Raw genomic sequence first — 22,371 nt, 5'->3', positions numbered from 1 at the left:
AAAAGAAAAAAGAATAAAAGAATAAAAGAAAAAATGAGAAAAGAAAAAAGAATAAAAGAACAAAAAAGAAAATAAGGGGGAAAAAAGAAAAAAGAAAAATTAAAAAAAAGGAAAAAAGAAAACAGAAAAGAGAAAAGAGAAAAGAGAAAAGAGAAAAGAGAAAAGAAAAAGGGAAAGAAAATGAAAGAAAAAAGGAAGAAAAAGAAAAAAGATAAAAGAAAAAGAAAAAAAAAAGAAAAAAAGGAAAAAGAAAAAAGGGAAAATAAAAAATAAAAAAGAGAAAAGAGAAAAGAAAAAAGGAAAAAGAAAGCTTCACTTCTTTGGTGATAACTACATTACCTTGAATCTGACTCCCTCTTCCAGCACAATATATCCTTGAGAAGGGGTCAAGTCCACTGATGCCTCTGAAGAATTAATTTCACTTACAAGATACTGCACAGTCACAGTGCCAAATATCCCCTGAGGAGGTTCTCTAATAATGTTTAATACTGCAACACTCTCCATCATATGGAGAGCTGATTGCTCTCTTAAGAAGAAGTGATCGCTGTTATTGAATGACAAAATTCCATGGCCATCATCATTGGCAAGTATAGTAATTGTGGCTTTGGAGAAACAAATCATAGAAACATTAAATTTACAAACATAAATTAACATGGTAAAATGTAAATTCACAAGTACTAATTAACACAGGAAAATGTAATTGTACATTTTAAAATATATGTATATAAATAATATATATTAAAATAAAATACCTATGAACACAAAATCATTCTTCCTTTAGTGTATATATAACACTTTTAAGTCCATACTATTACTTGTAGAGAATATATAGCTAATTTATCTAGGAAGATTGGTAGACAGAAAGATCTTAGGCTCATTAAAAAGCTCACATTCTCATTTCCTGATTCCTTATTTTACACATTGTAATGTAAATTGCATAGATTTCATAGAGATGTTTAAGAGCTTTGTAAAGGAGCACAAAGGCCTATCATAGCAGGAAAATGGCATTTTCTGAAATACGATTAATCAGAAGAATGAAATTAAAATGACCAACACATAATTGTAAAGAATAGGAACATCAAAACTAGGTTTTACCTGCTGTGTTCTCCCCTAATTCCAGTCCCAAAGAGGGATTTGTTAAAATTAACTGGAACTTCTCATCACCTTCAGGAATATCATCATCAAAAATTGTAACCACAATAGACTTATTCCTTTCTCCATCAGCAAAAAAAAGGGTCTAGCATTGAAACACAGAAAGCATTGAATACTTAACAGCTGCTAACGCACACAGAATTTTTCAACTAAAGGAAAGCATAACTGTCTCACACAGGAAAACTAAGGAGGTAAACAGGGCTGTAATCTCCTTGTCTCTTAAAAACAGAGAAACAAGATAAAATTACATTGCAGAATGAGGACAAGCAAGATTTACTTTCAAAGTTCTGTCATTAAAAATGAGAAACCTTACATGAAATCTTAAAGGAACTTGTTTAAATAGAATTGTATTTTGGATAGATGTTTGAGAGTTTACAGTGTGCCTTATTTTAAATGAAATAGCAAAATAAGATTAATATAAAACGAATTTTAAGTTGTCTACTTTTACCTCATTCTATTCATACAACCAAAGCAATTGGAACACATTGAAAATTCAGGCTACTGATCACAAAACCACAGAATGTTAGGAGGTGGAAGGATAATGCAGTCCAACCCCCCTGCCAGAGCAGGACCACCTACAGCAGATCACACAGGAACACATGCAGGCAAGTCTTGAATATTTCCAGGAAGGGAGACTTCACAATCCCCCTGGGTAGCCTTTTCTAATATTCTGTCATCCTCACAGTGAAAAAATTCTTCCTCATGCTTCCATGGAACTTCCTATGCCTCAGCTTCCACCCACTGCCCCTTGTCCTGTTTGTTGCCGGGCATCACTGAGCAGAGCCTGGGGCTCTGTGCTCTTGGCGCTCACCCTTTACATATTTATAAACATGAATGAGTTCACTCTTCGGTCTCCTCTTCTCCAAGCTAAAGAGTTCCAGCTCCCTCAATCTCTCCTCATAAGTAAGATGTTCCACTTCCTTAATTATTTCCATGGCTCTGCACTGGACTCTCTCACACAGTTCCCTGTCCTTGAACTGAGACCCAATATTCCAGATGCAGCCTCATCAGGGCAGAGTAGAGGGGGAGGACAACCACTCTCAACCTACTAACCACAGAACTTCTAATACACCCCAGGGTGCCACTGGCCTTACTGGCCACAAGAGCACACTGCTGCCTCATGGGCAGCCTTCCATCCTCTAGGAGGACCCTCAGGTCCTCTTCCCCTTCACTGCTCTCCAGCAGGTCAGTCCTCAACCTATACTGATTAATAGGTTGCTCTTTCCCAGGTGCAAAACTCTATGCTTGCACTTGCTGAACTTCACTAAATTTCTCTCCACCCAACCCCCCAGACTGTCCAGTTCTTGTGAAATGGCTGCACAGCCTTACAGTGTGACAGCCACCCCACCCAGTTTTATGTCATCAGGAAACTTGCTGCACTCCTTGCAGTAAGTCAGTGGCGAATACATTGAACAGTATCAGTCCCAGTACTGACCCCTGATGGACTCCACTAGCTACAGGCCTCCAACCAGGCTCCACCCCACTGACCACAACTCTCTGACTTCCCTCCTTTAACCAGTTCATATCCACCTCACTACCCAATCATACAGACCACACTTCCTAAGGAAGATGAAAGAGTGAAAACTACTGGAGTTAGAGGTCATTTCTTACCCTTGAGGTCACATCAAAATCCAAACCTAGCTGTGCCTCCAAGTTTTGGGCATAAAAAAATACAGACACGTTGCCATATGTTCCTCTGTTTCGCAGTGCCATTACTGTCAGGTTCCCATGAGATTCATCAACTTCAAAACTAAAACAAAAAGCAAAAAATATTCACAGTTCTCACCAAGCATGCCCTTTTGAATAAGAAAGTAATACTGTGATGGTTTGGGTGTTCCCCACTCCCCCCCCAATTTTGGAAATCACCCAGACTAGACTCAGCCAGCTCTGGAAATTGAATAAAGCTTATATTTACAGCTAGCACAATATACAAGCAGATATTTACAGTATATACAGTTATAGACAGAAATATACAAAGTAAAAGGTAATACAGAAACATAACAGCTCTCCCAGAAACCTGTGTCCCCAGGAGTGGCTCTCAACTGCCCCTTCACCTTCCCCCTACCCCTCTCAACCTTACCCAGTCCCAAGGAAGAATGGAGGTTCAGCCAGGGGGTAGGGAAGCAAAGTGGATTAATTAAAGAAAATGGAAGGTGAGGTTAGAGAGAGATGCAGCTCAGCCAGCTCCCCAGGAGAAGTGCTGAGTGTGTTATCTATGTTTGATTCTTATTTTTATACTTCTCAGCAAGCCAATGAGTGAGGTAGACATCACCATTGTTTTCCTTTCACAGCCTGTAATCTAGTTCTTCTCATCAAAACATTCTAGCTAGGCTCAAACTAGCACAAATACCTTTCACTTGAAATTTTTAATGAAAAAGGCATTGTTGCAGTGTCAAATACAATTGTCTAATATAATCTTTCAACCTTTCATAAAATCATAGAATCAACCAGGTTGGAAGAGACCTCCAAGATCATCCAGTCCAACCTAGCACCCAGCCCCATCCAGTCAACTAGACCATGGCACTAAGTGCCTCATCCAGTCTTCTCATGAACACCTTCAGGGACGGTGCCTCCAGCACCTCCCTGGGCAGCCCATTCCAATGCAAATCACTCTCTCTGGGAAGAACTTCCTCCTAACATCCAGCCTATACTTCCCCCAGCACAACTTGAGACTGTGTCCCCTTGTTCTGTTGCTGGTTGCCTGGGAGAAGAGACCAACCCCCACCTGGCTACATCCTCCCTTCAGGTAGTTGTAGACAGCAATGAGGTCTGCCCTGAGCCTTCTCTTCTCCAGGCTAAACACCCCCAACTCCCTCAGCCACTCCTCATAGGGTTTGTGTTCCAGGCCCCTCACCAGCTTTGTCACTCTTCTCTGGACACCTTCCAGCACCTCAACATCTCTCTTGAATTGAGGGACCCAGAACTGGACACAGGACTCAAGGTGTGGCCTGAGCAGTGCTGAGTACAGGGGAAGAAGAACCTCCCTTGTCCTACTGGCCACACTGTTCCTGATGCAGGTCAGGATGCCATTGGCTCTCTTAGCCACCTGGGCACACTGCTGGCTCATGTTCAGCCCACTATGTATCAATACCCTCAGGTCCCTCTCTGCCTGGCTGCTTTCCAGCCACTCTGTCCCCAGCCTGTAGTGCTGCTTGGGGTTGTTGTGGCCAAAGTGCAGAATCCTGCATTTGGCCTTGTTAAATGTCATCCCGTTGGCCTCTGCCTTTGTTTCTTATCCAAATGGAATTAAGATATAGAAGGTTGTGTTGTTCATCCTGCTAATTAATGGCAAATTAGTCCTGTCTATGTTCATGGATGTCTTCTTCCTAGTTCCTGGAAAATAGTCAAATATCTGGAAGATGCTAGTGTGTATGCTTACACAGGTGCAGATGCTGGAACACTGGATGAAGGCTGGGGGAGAGACCCATGTTCACAATAGAGAGAGTAGCAGAATATTTCTGATTAAACATCCTGCAAACATTTGGTTTTCAGTGTGGGAATTATTTACACTTTCCAGTTCAACAGAACTGAATGATCCTTTGTCATCTCAAAAGACCTGGCCCTGTTTTTAATAGATCTACTGCCAACTGAAAATCAAAACAACTGGGCAACCCAAACCACCAACTGACACAGTGAGTTCTTGAAGCAGAGAAGACTTACGTGGTACTTTCCCATTCGATTACTCCACTTACTCCATCATTAGCATCAATAATGATTTGAGAAGCTAAACCTTCCACATCTAAAATGAAAAATGACAAAAAAGAAAGAACAATAAAGTCAATTTTTGTTGTTTCAAGAATAATATAAGCACTTCTTAAATCTTTACTATTTCTGTAATAAAAATAAAGTATCCTTTTTTTGTTCTAAAATGGCAAGGAGAAAATGGAAAGGCTCAATGAAAATCTGTCCTTCCTACCTTACTATGGGAATGGCAGCACAGTGCCTAGATTTACCACTGTCACGTTCAGTAATGCAATCACAAAAAAAGGCTAGCGAAAATCTGGAAAGCAACACACTCCATAAAAGGAATTAGGAAATGCCAAAAGAAAGTTTTGTCTTGGGGTCTTAATTTGTCTTCATTGTGCATGTTTATCATGATCATATTCAACTTTCTACAGACTGTGACATTCTCAATAAGTGAGGTAAAATGACTTAGAAAGAATAATAAATGATCCAGTATTTCATCTCCTGGTTGTGTTTCAGTATCTGATCACAAACCTTACTCGCACACACACACCTCAGATTCAGCTAAAAACACAGGTTATTCATTTATTTTATGCTGTTCAAGTACTGTAACATTCTATATCTCTATAAAGACAGAGATACCTTCACAATAACTCTGAAAAGTTATTATATGTACTGCACTCTGAGGACACTGAAGAACAGATTCATGCCAGAAGTGCCTACTGACTTCAGTGACAGTCAGAACTAGATTATTCTGAGAAAGAAGTGCCTTAATCTGTTGAGATAACAGGACTGCATGACTACCTTAATTTACTTCAATTTAGTTGTACCAAGACTTAAAAATAAATGACAGGAATTAAAATTTCTGCAACCAAACTGACTCCACTGAATCTACAGCAAATTACTATATTTAGACCCACAGGAAGGATTTTCAGCAGTTCAAGTAAAACTGAATAAAAGGTCATTGTCATGAATCCAGTCCTATCACTTTGAGGTAGCACTGAAGGTCATCAGCAGCTGAAAAACCTCTACATAAAGAACAGACATATTATTGAGGTTTAGAAATCCAGAGGGAGAGCTAGTGATTGGGGACCTCTCAGCTTCACTCCTAAACCCACATTTTTTACCTTGTCAGGCCACAGACTGTTCACTTCACATGGGATCTGTAATACTTTTCTTTCAATATTAGACCTCCTGTTTCGTGTCTTGCATCTTCTCCTTCCTCTTCCTGTACTTGGTTGTTTTGTTTTGTCTTGCTTTGTTCTGTTTAGGTGGCTTTTGTTTGTTTGTTCGTTTGTTTTGGGTTTTTGTTTGTTTGTTTGTTTGTTTGCTTTGGTTTCTAATTCCTTTTGTATTTGAGTCAGGCCCTTTCTTCCATCTTTTTTAGAGCATAGGAGCAAGACGAGCTTGGAGAAAACAACAGAAATACCTACCCTAATGGCTTGCTGTCCCTGCTCCTTATTATGTAACCTCAGAGGTGAAATACAGGCTACTTAATTTCAGTGTGTTCAACTCCACATTGCAGATATACCAGGCTTACTTCTACTCCACATACTACACAGACATGGCTATGGCAGGAAGGGCACATACAGTGTATACATGTGTAGGACTGACTGCACATGCTTGTATGATGTGCAGAACACACATGCATTTTGATACTAGTCACTTCCTAGAAATATCTTCTACTGGGGATGGGATTGATAGTAATCATAGGCAAATACACTGCAAGGAGTTAGACTGCTAATCATAACTAACCAGAATACATCATCAGGGAAAACAAGATAAGGAAATAGTCTCATCATACAATTCATAGTGACATTTCACAGTAAGAACAGGTTTTTGCTTTGTGGGTTAAAAGTATCTTTTAATCCTAAGTATACTTAACTCACTGCAGATATTACAGTGTGACTGGTCATGATTCAAAGAAGGCTGCAACCTCTTACAACAGAAGGTGAGACTATACAGCTTAGTTCAGAAAAATCTTTTGCACTTATACGTTATTGCTTTTATGCTTTAGACTTCAGACTTGTCTAATCACACCCCGGACTCTACAAACCAGCAACAAATCTTGCAAGTTACCTCTCAATCTGTAACGGATTAATTCTGTCACTTCTATAGGCATGCAAAGAAAAGGGAAAAGAGTTGAAGAAGGCATTAGAAATAATCAGTGTAACCAGCTACTGCTACTACAGAATAATCCAACTGCACTGCCCTTATGGACAATAGTAGATGTGCTAATGTATTCAGAAGCACAACAGGAGCTAAATAGTCAAATGATAAATGGAAGAGTATGAAAATGATAGGATAGTAACTCTGATAAAGAACAGTAAAAAAAAATTTGAAAAGTATGAATAAACTTTTTTTTTTGCCATTTTTTGTTTCCATTATATACATGGGAATGGAAATCATATTAACACATTGCCAATAAAACTTTTCAGATAATGGTGCCCTCCAACTCTTAGTTATTAAGTTCTTTATAAAGATTGCCTTATAAATGTTACAAATCTTGGAATAAGTATGAAGCAAATGTGATAATCACTGTGCTTGATATTTTACAAAGCTTCTTTCAGAATACTCTGTCTCATATCAGAGAAGATTTAATGACAGTACACCAGAGTAACATAATCTTCATGAAATTTCTATCAAAGAAAAATAAATTTTTTACAAGTTTTCTTACCCAGCCTAGGTGGGGATGAAGTTGTGTGGTTCATGATGAGTTCCACTGAAGTTAAATTAACTAAGAAGAATTCTTGCACCTCTGGTACATCGTCCTGCAAAACACAAATGCAGTGCATCCTCTTTGTATTTTCCTTTAAGAAGTCATCACAAAAGTCACCAAAAAGCACCACACATGAAGTCTCTACCATTACAACAACACTAGAATTATTCATTTTTCCATTTTCTTGAGGTACTTGCAAAATTTATTATCTTGAATGAATCATGAAGACATTGTATTTACAGAATCGCAGAATGCACTAGATTGAAGTGACCTCTAGAGGTCATCTGGTCCATGAAAAAGGGTTTGTGGTGACTGAGACTACGGAGGTGGATGAATTTCTCTACAATTTTAAAGGCATTAGACTCAACCACTGAGAAAGTTCTAGCTTGCAGAAATAAACGAATTATACTATTTTGAATATAAACCAGTAAAGCCTTAGTAACAGAAATAATTTTTCCCTTATGCAGAGGTAGTGCTGCTTTCTGTTATTATTTGCCCTCCTGTGATTTTTAACATCAGGATAAAAAACATCATTCTGCATGACACTGACATATATACCTTCAACTAATACATAGGCTGCAAGTTGTAGGTTCCAAAATATTCCTGTTCTGATGTCATACAGATCACAGTAAATCTGAAAAGGCTTAGTGCTCACCTCTAGGATAGTAATATTTATAGCAGCCGATGTTTCTCCTTCTTCCAAAGTCAATGAGCCAGAAACATCTACATAATCAGCTCCGGGTTCAGCCAAGCTCCCTTCTGTCTGATTGCTTAAGGTAAGCAAACCTGGAACTGTGGCATAGGTAATGTTGATAGCACCTGTTTGAGACAGAAAAATAGTTTTTCTTTTCTTTCCAATTGTTCTGTAATGCTCACTGGCATAGACAAAGACAAATGCTTATGCACAAAATTAAAAGCCTAATTGTAAACAGAAAGACTGATTAATTAATTAATTATTTTGGAGCCAACAGAACTTGGTAATTGTTTCTGGTGTGCTTTCAGTCCACCTTTTGATGATTCACCCAACATCTCAGCAAGTTTGTCATCAGTAAGTTTGTCATCAGGTTAGGTGGCAGCCTTGATTTGAATGAAGGTAGAGAGGCACTTCAGAGGGACTTGGATAGGCTAGACCAATGGGCCAGTATTAAGGGGGTAAGTTTCAACAAGGCCAAATGCCAGGTCCTGCACTTGGGTCACAGCAACCCCGAGCAATGCTACAGGCTTGGTGCAGTGTGGCTGGAAAGCTGCCTGGCAGAAAGCTGTCTGGGGGTTGTAATAGACAGGCAGCTGAATATGAGCCAGCAGTGTGCCCAGGCAGCCAAGAAGGCCAATGGCATCCTGGCTTGTATTAAAAATGCTGTATCCAGCAGGAGCTGGGAGGTGATTGTCCCCTTGTACTCAGCTTTGGTGAGGCCACACCTCAAGCATTGTGTTCAGCTCTCAGCACCACAGTACAAGAGAGATGTGGAGGTGGTGCTGGAGCGGGTCCAGAGTAGGGCAATGAAGCTGGCAAAGGGCCTGGAAAATAAATTTTTACTACAAGCAACTGAAGGAGCTGGGGGTGTTTAGTTTGAAAAAGAAAAGGCTGAGGGGAGATCTCATCAATGTCTACAACTACCTGAAGGGACATTGTGGAGAGGCTGCTGCTGGTCTCACAGATGACTGGAGACAGAACAAGGGGGAATGGCCTCAAGCTGAGACTGGGTAGGTTTAGACTGGATATTAGGAAAAAGTCTGTCACAGAGAGAGTGGTCAGGCACTGGAATGAGCTGTCCAGGGAGGTGGTTGAGTCACCATCCACCGAGACTGGATGAGTTTAAGGGTCGTTTGGATGTGGTGCTTAGGGATATGATTTAAGGTGAATCTTGTAGAGTAGGGTAATAGGTTAGACTTGGTGATCTGGAGGGTCTTTTCCCCTCAAAGGGTGTGGTGATCTCAGGACTTGAAAATCGTTCAGACCAAATGTCTTCAGGTATTTGAGGTGTTGTGGACCACATAAATATTAAATTGCTGAAGTACTACCCGGGACATCTAATGCATTATTGATACCAGGTTTGGTACTAAGGGAAGTAGAATGTTTCAGGAATGACTGGTATATAAGAAATGCTCTACAGGGAGTGCTGGGAAATAGAGCTTAATAAATGTAGCTTTCTTCTCAGGTAAATTGACATGGACTTTAATAAATAACACAGGTTAAGGGATTTACTGATAAATGCCACTAAGGGGGAAAGTGAGGCTTTTCTGTTCTAATAATAAAGCCATGTCTTAATAATCTGCCAAGCTAAATCATCTTGTAAGTTTAAAGGGAATGATTCTGGAGATAAAATGGCAAGTGACATTCAAAGATAGTCTATATGAAATAAATGTAAGGTATACAAGAAACTTAGTTTGAATAAATAATGATGGACATTAAGTATGAGATTTTACACTTGCTATGGATAATTAAAGCATTTGTTTTGAGTAGTATTCCAAAAGTAAATTAGATGCTGATTGTTATTAAGAAATGAATGGGAAAACAGAAATGTCATTAAAATGCCTCCACATATATGTGTTGTGTGCAGGTCTTGGAAATTCATTCTAACTGGTCACTTCAAGACAGATATAACAAAAGAAACTAAGAAGGACTGTCACCAAAGTCTAAATATAGTTCAAAAGTTACAATGGAAATAGTGACACATTTCATCTCACAACACACATTTAAATTCTCAGGCAACAAATATCAAATATTTGCTGGCGAAGCTGTCAGCCCATGGCTTGGATGGCAACAGTCTATGCTGGGTTAGGAACTGGCTGGAGGGCCGAGCCCAGAGAGTGGTGGTGAATGGTGCCACATCCAGCTGGCAGCCAGTCACTAGTGGTGTCCCTCAGGGATCTGTGCTGGGCCCCATCCTCTTTAACATCTTCATAGGTGATCTGGATGAGGGCATCGAGTCAGTCATCAGCAAGTTTGCAGATGACACCAAGCTGGGGGCAGATGTGGCTGGGTTGGAGGGCAGAAGGGCTCTGCAGCGGGACCTTGACCCCCTGCACAGATGGGCAGAGTCCAATGGGATGGCATTCAATAGCTCCAAGTGCAGGGTGCTGCACTTTGGCCACAGCAACCCCATGCAGAGATACAGGCTGGGGTCGGAGTGGCTGGAGAGCAGCCAGACAGAGAGGGATCTGGGGGTGCTGATTGATACCTGCCTGAACATGAGCCAGCAGTGTGCCCAGGTGGCCAAGAGAGCCAGTGGCATCCTGGCCTGCATCAGGAATGGTGTGGTCAGCAGGAGCAGGGAGGTCATTCTGCCCCTGTACTCTGCACTGGTTAGACCACACCTTGAGTATTGTGTTCAGTTCTGGGCCCCCCAACTTAAAAGGGACATTGAGATGCTTGAGCATGTCCAGAGAAGGGCAACAAGGCTGGGGAGAGGCCTCGAGCACAGCCCTACGAGGAGAGGCTGAGGGAGCTGGGATTGTTTAGCCTGGAGAAGAGGAGGCTCAGGGGTGACCTTATTGCTGTCTACAACTACCTGAGGGGTGGTTGTGGCCAAGAGGAGGTTGCTCCCTTCTCTCAGGTGGCCAGCACCAGAACGAGAGGACACAGCCTCAAGCTACGCCAGGGGAGATTTAGGCTGGAGGTGAGGAGAAAGTTCTTCACTGAGAGAGTCATTGGACACTGGAATGGGCTGCCCGGGGAGGTGGTGGAGTCGCCATCTCTGGGGCCGTTCAAGGCAAGATTGGACGTGGCACTTGGTGCCATGGTCTAGCCTTGAGCTCTGTGGTAAAGGGTTGGACTTGATGATCTGTGAGGTCTCTTCCAATCCTAATAATGCTGTGATACTGTGACTGTGATTTGTCCACACAGGACAGTACTGAATTCTGGAATTAAGCACAACTTAATTTTATTGATGTCAAAAGACAAATGGATTTTGAAAGAAGTAAGAAATTCTCAGAGGAGACATGAACTGAATTCAGTGGTCTGAATGCAACTTTTTCCACAAGACATTCTAAGCTGCCAACTTCTGGAAGTTCAGCAAGGAGATACAAGAGAATTAATCACTCCATTTTCTCTATTTTTTAGAATTTTTTTTCCTTAGAGACTAACAAAGATTAATACTTTGAGAGAAATTTGTCAAAGTTTGTTACAGCTCTCCCAGACTCCTTGCTGTGTGAAGGAAGGAGATGGCTGCAGGTTTAACTCACACTTTGTTTCCAAGCTTGCAGTAACAATTCTAAGAGTTCTGAAAATGTCAGCTGTATCCGAGATTTCTCAGTTTCCATCCTCCCTGTTATAGCTTTCATTTGCCTAATGATTACCAAAACAGAACTTCCTTTCTCTTGAAGCTGTTATACAAACCTAGAGATCCAAATTCTCTGTTAATAAAAAGCTGAACCGTTTTGTTTTCTTCTGGAATTACAACTACTCTGGATGGAGAAGCAAAATTCAAGACACCATGTGGTTCATCACTAGCTTCTACTGTCAGAACAGCTTCGTATCCTTGACTATCCAAAACAGCAGCACCTGAAGGAGAAACTCCTGCAAAAAGAACCGAAGGACTTCAGTGAAAAAAGTATTAGGAAGCTGAGTGCTGTGTCTTCTATTTCCACTGTCATTACACCCAGATCACAGTAAGTGGGATTGCAAATGAAATTAAACCAAATGCATGATATGCTCATTGAATGATTTGGAATACACACACACACACACACACACACACACACATATATATATTCCACAACAAATACAGGAGCATAAAATCTCAACAAAAATTCTATGCATACTAAGTACAGGATCACAAAAATGTGTCAAGAAATGAGAAAATTTAATGGGCCAGTGCCAAGTATCAGCTTCTCTAAACCTCCTCTGTTCTAAAAGGAAGGAGAAATGTTTCCCAGAAATTAATTCCAAAGTTAACACTATATTCAACTTCTCAATCCCTCCATTAAGAAAATGCTACTTTTTCCAAGTGCTGCACTGATGAGTAATTGTTATTTTATTAATTTATTAGTATTATTATTATACATTACTATTGATTATAATATATATTATATAATATATACATTACCTATTAGTAAGGTCAGGTTTGTATTCCATTAAAGGAAAGGAAATTGCCTCTGAGTTAGAGGCAGAATTATTGAGGCTTAAAAGCAAATAAGGTAAGCTTGAAAGACATTGTGGGGTTTAAATACTTATTTCAATAGATATGTATAGATAAAGATACACATAAACACAGATCAAGCCTGTTTCAGTAAAATGTGAATGGGGGTTGCACATTTCACACCAGCTGCATAATGCTTAGTCCTTCACTCCCACAATAGATTAATAGATATGAAAATATTGCACTACCAAAGGGTAGTTTGGCGACATAGCAGTTCTCCATTACCTTCTGTTTTGACATTGTACAGGATGATCTGATATTCTTCTTTTTCTTCTGGAATACGGTCATCCAGTAAGTGAACATACAATGTTGTATTCAGTATCTCCTATTCATTTTATTGAGAAACTGGTTAGTATTTATTGTACGAAATGCACTGCATGATGTGCATTTTGAACAGAATCTTTAAGAAATGTAAAGTATAAAAAAATAAAAATACCCTCCCTTCAGTTTAGAACTCTAAATGTGCAAGTAAATAATCAGATCAAGAAATACAGACTGCTCTAAAAGCATACTTGTTTTCTTGGCTCAGTTTTAATTGCAGTATGCTCCTGTAGCTATTTGCTTATGGATCTACCTACCTCAGGAAAAAAAAGTGTTCCAAAATAGCTTTCAAAATTTTGTTTAACATTATGCCCAACTATCTTCCACTCCACAGTAACATTTCCCAGTCCTGGGGCAGTTCTTACAATATGGAATTGCAGTTGTTCTCCTAAAAAGAAAAGATAACATGCAGTATGTTGGAGATTCCCCTCCTTCATATCAATTATATAAATGAAAAGCTAAATATATGCATCACAGGTAAAATAACTTTTCTGAAAGACAATACTGATAATAGTGAGTTTCACAGGTATGAAACACATTTATTTATAATATTGAAACAAACAAACAAAAAAAAAAAAAAACAAAACACCCTAAACTCTTTACTTCTGGGTTTTTCTAGGTTTAGTTCACTCTTGCATAGAACTACGGAAGCATGAGGGAATCTAGTGCAAATAACTAACTTTTAAATGCCCATCAAAATATTCAGATAACAGAAGAACAATGTAGATGTTCCATACAAACATGCACAGACAGAAGAGTAATACCTCTCTGTGTACTAGACAAAACAGCAAATGCTGTATGCACCATTTGCAAGTGCTAATAGACTAATTTTACAATTTGAAGTTCTTTAAAATTTAACCATGTTACACATATCTTAGATTTCTGCATTTATCAGGGAGATCAGAGAGAAGAGAAGGCTCAAACACCTTCCTTATTTCAGGCTCCTCTCCCTCATTTCATGCTACTGGAGTGAATTTTTCCACTGAAACAGTTATAGCCACACAACTGTGGCATGCCTCTGCCTGTACTAAAATGCTTCTCTTGCCCTCAATAAATGGTGAAAGACAAACACTGAAATAACCTAAAGGCCTTAGCTTTTTGATTTTTTATCAAAGTGAATTAGTTTAATTGGTATATCCTGCTGTAAGACAATACACTATTTTCCATATGACAAATCAATTGTCATCAAGTAATTTCCAAACTACAGAAGATTTATTTCAGCTCCAAATGGCCTTTGAATAATATATGAATAATACTTCACTACCTGAAAGTAATCTTTGGGAATGAGACTCTATTAATTACTTGTGTTCAGTAACAGCTTTTAGTTAGCCTGTCAGGCAGACCAGAACTGATAATATGGAGGGGAAAAGGATGAAGAGCAGGCACACAATGGCACATAATTAAAGCAAAGCATATCTAGATATAAAACAAAATGTTATGATATCCTCTCCTTTCTGGGAAGATAAAGCCAGGGCATGTTTGTTGAGAAAGATGTGTTCCTTCAGTCAGGAAACGCAATTCTTAGACAGAAAATTTCTATCTTGTCAATCTTCCCTGAACATCACTTTATACATCAAACCAATGTGATACTGCAAAGCATTGAGACTCCAGCAAAGGCTGCCCTAAGTATACCATCAGTACAGTTATTGTCCTATGCAAAACTTGCAGTATGCTCTTTTAAAGCAGTAGCAGAATCCTTTGGCCTATTCTGAATTATTGTTCTTGCTCAAATGCAATGAATGAGTGACAACAGCAAAACTGCTACATTCCTAAATTAGATATGATGATAACCAAAAAAACAAAAAAAAAAAAAAAAAAAAAAACCAACAACAAAAAAACAACAAAGAAAGAAACAAACAAAAAAAGGCATAACTTAAAACTTTAAACACCAGGTTATTGAGTCAGGAAGAGAAACGTAACTAATCTTTCAGTGGGAACATTTTCTGTATTTAAAGTGAATTATAAGTCACTAATGGTGAGATTGGCTCCTAATGATTGGGAGTTCTGGAATGTGGAATAAATGAAGACAAGAAATGCTGGCAGCTCATGGTTTGGACAGATTCACTCTGTGCTGGGTCAGGAACTGGCTGGATGGCAGACCCCAGAGAGTGGTGGTGAATGGTGCCACATCCAGTTGGCAGCTGTCACTAGTGGTGTTCCCCAAGGATCAGTGCTGGGCCCAGTCCTGTTCAATATCTTTATTGATGACCTGGATGAGGGCATTGAGTCCAGCATCAGTAAGTTTGCAGATGGCACCAAGCTAGGAGCAGGTGTTGATCTGTTGGAAGATAGGAGAGCCCTGCAGAGGGAACTGGATGGGCTGGATGGGTGGGCAGAGGCCAATGGGATGAGATTTAACAAGGCCAAGTGCAGGGTTCTGCACTTTGGCCACAACAACCCCAAGCAGCGCTATAGGCTGGGGACTGAATGGCTGGAGAGCAGCCAGCAGGAAAGGGACCTGGGGGTACTGATAGATAGTAAGCTGAAGATGAGCCAGCAGTGTGCCCAGGTGGCTAAGAGAGCCAATGGCATCCTGGCCTGCATCAGGAACAGTGTGGCCAGTAGGACAAGGGAGGTTATTCTTCCCCTGTACTCAGCACTGGTCAGGCCACACCTTGAGTGCTGTGTCCAGTTCTGGGCTCCTCAATTCAAGAAAGATGTTGAGGTGCTGGAACATGTCCAGAGAAGGGCAACAAAGCTGGTGAGGGGCCTGGAGCACAAATCCTATGAGGAGAGGTTGAGGGAGCTGGGCCTGTTTAGCCTGGAGAAGAGGAGGCTCAGGGGTGATCTTATTACTGTCTACAACTACCTGAAGGGGCATTGTAGCCAGGTGTGGGGTGGCCTCTTCTCCCAGGCAACCAGCAATAGAACAAGGGGACACAGTCTCAAGTTGTGACAGGGTAGGTATAGGCTGGATATTAGGAAGAAGTTCTTCCCAGAGAGAGTGATTTCCCATTGGAATGGGCTGCCCAGGGAGGTGGTGGAGGCACTGTCCCTGGGGGTCTGCAAGAAAAGCCTGGATGAGGCACTTAGTGCCATGGTCTAGTTGACTGGTTAGGGCTGGGTGCTAGGTTGGACTGGATGATCTTGGAGGTCTCTTCCAACCTGGTTGATTCTATGATTCTATGATTCTAAGGAGTTTTGAAATGCAACACCAGCAACAGCAAGGTGTGATCTCCAGAAAGAAGGAAGGCACAGATTACGATGTATAACGTGGTTTTGGAAAGGTGTGCCCATCTTTTCCACAGATTTCATCTAAGAAATGCAAGATTTAAAAATTCAGCAAAATACATTTCTAATATGTGGTCATAGCCTGTTCACTGGCAGTGCGATACAGAACAACCACTGTGATTCACTATCAACAGAAATCACGGAGATGAAAATTAATGCTTAACAAACTATAAGTGTGGTCAATACACAGAACCCACCTTCACGACCAATAACAGATCTTGAAGCTGTCTGGAAGCCAATAATTCCTGCCACGTTGTCACTTGCCAGAATAATTACTGTGACAGTGTCGAAACTAGGCAGAATCCGACTCCCTCCTTCGGTATGGACCAGGCTGACAATGATACTTTCATTATCTTCTGGCTCAGGATCATCTAAAATGGTGAGTGTGACCATCTTCTTTGTTTCCCCTACAAGAAGAACACACTTATCTTTGCACATGAAAACCACCTTTGAAAGAGACTTAATTATCTCCCCTTGTAGGAAATGCTTTGAAAATATCAAAAATGGTATGAAGTGCATTTATTTACTTACTTGTCTAGAAGTTACTGGGTGTGATTATGAAGTCAATTATTAATAAAAAGTTACATTAAGGCAATGCAATTATAAAACTATTAAACATACTACATTGAAATTAGCAATGCAGGCATCATTTGTGGAGGTCTGGAATTTCCGACTTGCATTACAGTGCTGTGTTTGCATTTTATATGCTTATACAATATTTTCATGGGTTGTAAGAAAGTTTTCTGACTTTCAAATTTAAATAAGAAAAGAGAAAAGAAAAGAGGAATATCATTCTTGTGTGTGCTAGTTTGAACCTAGCTAGAATGCTTTGGTGAGAAGGACTAGATTACAGGCTGTGAAAGGAAAACAATGGTGATGGCTACTTCCCTCATTGGCTTGCTGAGATGCATAAGAACAAGAATCAAAGCATAGGTAAGGCACTATTCCTGCTGGGAATCTCCAAGCTGCATCTCTCTCTCTCTAACCTCACCCTCCATTTCTCTGACTAATCCACTTTGTTTCCTAATCCCCTAGCCCAACCTCTATTCTTCCTTGGGACTGGGGTAAGGTTGAGAGGGGCAGTGGGAAGGTGCAGGGGTGGTTGAGAGCCCCACCTGGGGACTCAGGATTCTGGGAGGGCAGTTGTGTTTCTGTATTACTTTTTGCCTTGTATATTTCTGTATATAACTATATACTGTAAATATCTGCTTGTATATTGTGCTAAGCTGTAAATAATAAGCTTCATTCAATTCCCAGAGCCAGATGAGTCTAGTCTGGGTGATTTCCAAAGTGTATGGGGGAGCGGGAAACACCCAAACCATCACATAGTGGAAAAAAAACTGCCAAATGCTCAAGTTCTCTGATGAACTACATATACACAAGTGCATACACTCAAATTGAACAGATAATGACAATTAAACTGCAAACAGTCAACTGCTAACCTCTGTAATCTGGCAGCATTTGCCACATAACCCAGTGTTGTTTGCTCAGTGCCTATGCATAACCCGTGTTTGACATCTATGTGACTATCAGTTTCAAAAAAACAATTTTTTTTTGCTATATTGTCTTCTAAATATTTTGAAAGCAGGTTTTACTAAACTTAGAAACTTAAGTTTGTAAGTTTAGTAAATTGCCAACATAATTACATGTCAGTAATAATAATGTAATTAATATTATGTAATGTAAGTAATAATAAATAACAATTACTACGCAGCAAATGTTTAATAGCTGCTAACACAATTGCATGTCAGCCCCAGAATCACTGCTGGCAGCACTTCTCTTGTTGCAAGTGATTAAGTAAGCTAGGTAACACACTATAGGCTTTACTACCTGCTGTATTACTCCAATAAACTTCTCTAAAAACGTTCATCCAGCTCAGACTTTGAATACAAAACCTGCCAAGCTGCAGGGTACTTAAGTACCGTCTGCCGATGTTTATCCTGTTTGTAAGGGGTTTTTTTTTAACACATGCTGCTATGTTATGAAATCAATGCAATCTCATAATCTAGTAAGAGATGCCATGAAAAGTAAGTACTGTACTGACTGCAATTTTATTTCCATTATCTTTGATATAATAACTATCTTCAGCACTTTTTAATTATATGTATTAGATAGATGAAAGAGAGAGAGAAAGAGAGATAGTGGAAGGGGTCCCTGCCCATGGCCAGGAGTTGGAACTGGGTGGTCTTCAAGGTCCCTTCCAACCTAAACCATTTCATGATTTGTTGTGGAGGGCCTGTAGGGCCGGAAATAGGCTTATTTATGCCTTGCCTTGCCTGGACACAAACCAGAGGTAAACACATTAAATGGACAAAAGGGGCACAACAGACCTGGTGCCATAAAGTCTGTTCTGCCCAAGACCTCTGTTTGTTAACATGTTGTGTAAGCCCCACATGCCCACCTCCTGTTTGCCCGGTGTAAGGCCCATGTGATTCCCCATATTTGGAGAATGCAGGCCTGTGGCTGTTGCCTATTATGGTAAGGTTTGGCTGACTGCCAACCTGACTGGTCATTCTAGTGGCCAAGGGGCCATTAATCTCGGCCCACGCTTAATAAATAGGGGTACACAGGTAAACAACGTGCTCGGACTCTCCCAATTGCTCAGACTCTCCTGCATAGCTTGGACCCTCCCGTGCTCGGATTCCCCACATTGATTGCCTGCTTGCATACTCACTCGCAGAGCTCACTTAAGTCTGCCTGTATATATGCGGAGCTCAAACTCTCTTGCAGCCACGCACACCTTGCGTGCCTGCTGCCTTATCATTGCCTGGTAAGCGCCACTGCTGCTGAGTTACCAGGAAGCAGATTCTGAATTGTCTGCATGCAATCAGCCTGTCTGGCCAGTGTTACATCATGCTGAGACAGCACAGCATCTTGCCTCTGCATCTGAGAACCTGCCTAAGAATCCCTGGACAGAGCATCCAGAAGCCAGCAGCACAAGGTCAGAGACTCTTTCCCCTGAAGCCAGGAGGACTCCAGCCTCAAAGTCCACAGGCAAAGACTCCCCTGAAGTTTGGACACCTGGCATAGGCTGTGACATAGCCCCAGAGGGTGATTATTGATTAATAAGAATTGTAAGTGAATGCTTTAATGCTTCTGTAATATCTGTTGCCTCTGCCATAGAGCAGAAACAGTTTCCAGCCCACTCTGCTGGGTGAAGAGTACACAGACCCAAAGTGGCATTAAGCCGCGGAGAAAAATCCTCTCTGTTTACAGTTTGAATGTTTTCTAGTTATTAACAAGTTACTGGAGATATTAATCCTAGAATGTTTCCATGACCATGTAGAATAATTTCAATATCAATATACAGTGGTTGGGGGTGGTGAAAGTTCAGAATATTGAATTTAATAAATATATATTTTTACAGAATATTATCTCACACCAATTAATTTCTCCCCTCCACCAAAATCAGAGTAGGCTGCAGAATACCCCTCTGAGATGTGATTCTACAAATCTTTGTAATGCACACTATAGTAATTACTTTAAAAATGTTGTTTATGCTTTTGTACTATTTTTTCTTTTACTAGACTGTGTGTGTTCTGCAATAATATGCTATATACTAACTAACTGTAATCTTTTCAATGTCTCCTGAGCATTCAGACAGGTTTAGGCTAAAAATAAGACATCAGTTATCAAAGGACTGAGTGCTTGTCAGATTGTTTTTAACTTTTCTTTAGTTTCACAAAACAGAAGCTGGTACAAAAAGCTGCCTCACCTTCTGCAAACACCAGAACCTCGCCGACACCTACAAAATCCAAATTTGGGGTAGCAGTTCCACCAACCACGCGCCATTCCACTGTCACCTGTCCCAGGCTGCCTTCTGTCCTGTGTATCATTAGCTGCACATTGGTCTGTGGACGTTCTTCTACTTCAATGTACAGACCTTTCTGTGTTGCATTGGGACTTATGCTGTAGATCTTAAATACTCCAAAGGCATCCCCATTCATCATTATGATAACTGTAGAAGTATTTGGCTGTCCTATAGTTGGTTGATTTTTTAAGCTGGCTGAGATGTTCATTAGTTCAACTTTCAAAAGGCATATAGTGAATTTCTCATCCAGCTCTGGCAGATCATCAGGGAGTATGGTAACTGTGAGATTCCCAAACTCTTCCCCTTCTTTCATTATGGCCCACTGTCCTGTAACAGATTCGTAGTCGCTACCAGCAATGGCTTGTGTGCTAAAGAGGGCAGATGCACTGGTGATGTTCTTCTTGTAGGTCCAGAATCCTGAAGTGTTAGTTAATGGGCTGACCTGTGATGTCAGCCAAAGGCAGAGAGGAATCTCAGAGGCACTGGAAAATGTAAAGGCTGAACAAGCTTGTTCTTTTAGGCACTGAGTTGCACAGGCATACAGTGGGTCACTTGCTGCTGACACATTCAGTCTGGTCTTGGATGGTTGGTCAGGAATTCCTTGCACAGGAGACTCATACCAGGCCAGGATATCCTGACCTTCTTCAATAGCAAGAGCAACGATGTCAGTCTCAGAAGTGCTGTAAAATAGCTGCAGCTGACCAAATCTTCCCCCACTAAAAGTCATTGAAATGAAAAAATAATGTTAGTTGGTGAACTATATCTAACATTCTCTGCATGTTTTTGAGTTAAGAATAACAGTGAATAAAATCTGTTGGCTCTTTATGAACTGCTGAGAAGCCTCAGAAAGCTAATTACAGTGGATTCCCTTGCAGCTAGTACCAGAATATCTGAGGTGGATAGCAAGTTTGACTACCTATACCTTGGGCAGCAGCCTGTTAAGAAAGCATGTTTGCAAACATTTGTTTCTAGGATTTAACTTAGTCCTCCTAGGGCTGGCAAGGAACAAAAAAGCCTGTGCTGTCCAATTTGTCATCTTTCCTCCTAGGTGTCCTGAGGATATCATATCACTTGTTTTCCATCCCACAAGGGTTGACCAACATTTCCCCCAACCGGAATCACAGGAGCAGGCTGATGCACAGCTTTAAATTATTTGATCATTAAACAGGCATAATAAAATTTCAAGTACACTGTGTACACTAGGTTTCCATTCTACATTATGAGTTGGACTCGATACTCTTAAAGCCAAAACAGTTCCACGTTTCTATGAAAATCAGATTTAAATATTTTATGTGTACTTCTAACAAGCAGAAATCTGGTTCAAAAACAATGTATATGTTTTTGTAAGTAAAACACATGAAATAAAACTGCATTGTGCTGTCAGATCCAGACATCAATGCAAATACTCATATAAGAGAAGAACTGCATTCAAAATCATATCCAAGATTAAAATAATGATAATAAATAAACAAACATTATACAAACCTTCTCCTGACTGTTATATTTGCAAGCAAATTTCTTTCTAGTGGCTCCTGAATTCGATACAAGGACTGATGAAAGAAAACTGTGCCATAAGGATTATCATTGGCAGGTATTATAATGTTTGCCACACCATCTAGCCCAATAGCACCACCATTGGAGGCCTGAGTTAATTCTACATTGACAATCTCAAAAAGAAAAAAGGAGGGGGAAAAAGAAAAAGAAGTAATGCAGCTGAAGAATCTTTGGTATTTCTAATAACAACCACAAGCAAAATAAAATCTGAACTTCTTGCACCTTGCTGACAGAACATCACTGGTTTTGATTAGCACACACTTCAGTAACAAGATAAAACTCTTCATTCAACAAAGTCTTAACTGATGTACTTACTTCTTCTATTTCTGGAATGTCATCAGCTAGGATTTCCAGCACCAACATCTGAATTGCTTCCCCAGGGGCAAAAGTAATATTACCCGAGGCGACCTGCAAGTCAGCATCAGCAGGATGTCCATCAATGGTAGCAACCCACTCTACAGTGACATTACCAAGTGTCCCAGCATTACGAATTATTGGCAGGTTTATGGGCACTGATCCAACTTCAGGCTCCTCCACAGTGAACTTGGTTATCTGGAAGACTGAAGTACAGCACAAAGGGATGCAGTCTAACACTAAAACTGGAAGTAATTATATCAGCTCCTCAAGCACATAGTTTTATTTCATCTGGTTGCACGTACTCGCACAGGTAAACTACTTTAAATCAGATTTAAACTTCAAAGTAAGCTTTCCCTATTAATTTTTTAATCTACAGAGAAAATCAACATGGAAATTAAGCC

At 40.3% G+C, this 22,371-nt stretch overlaps 1 protein-coding gene across 1 annotated transcript in view; it reads right to left on the bottom strand.

Moving 5' to 3' along the window:
* Positions 1-22,371, bottom strand: part of ADGRV1 (adhesion G protein-coupled receptor V1) — a 450,458-nt gene that overhangs the window by 319,447 nt on the left and 108,640 nt on the right. The window contains 14 exon segments of the mRNA XM_064176319.1: positions 340-602; positions 1,096-1,237; positions 2,764-2,902; positions 4,813-4,891; positions 6,916-6,945; positions 7,514-7,607; positions 8,211-8,374; positions 11,895-12,074; positions 12,922-13,021; positions 13,275-13,405; positions 16,446-16,655; positions 19,964-20,775; positions 21,545-21,726; positions 21,929-22,173. Of these exon segments, the coding sequence (XP_064032389.1) occupies positions 340-602; positions 1,096-1,237; positions 2,764-2,902; positions 4,813-4,891; positions 6,916-6,945; positions 7,514-7,607; positions 8,211-8,374; positions 11,895-12,074; positions 12,922-13,021; positions 13,275-13,405; positions 16,446-16,655; positions 19,964-20,775; positions 21,545-21,726; positions 21,929-22,173 (2,771 nt within the window).

Source organism: Pogoniulus pusillus, chromosome Z (assembly GCF_015220805.1).
Source record: "Pogoniulus pusillus isolate bPogPus1 chromosome Z, bPogPus1.pri, whole genome shotgun sequence".
NCBI classification, from domain to species: Eukaryota; Metazoa; Chordata; class Aves; order Piciformes; family Lybiidae; genus Pogoniulus; species Pogoniulus pusillus.
Note: the sequence above shows the minus strand (reverse complement) of the source record. Positions and strands in the feature narration are given on the sequence as shown.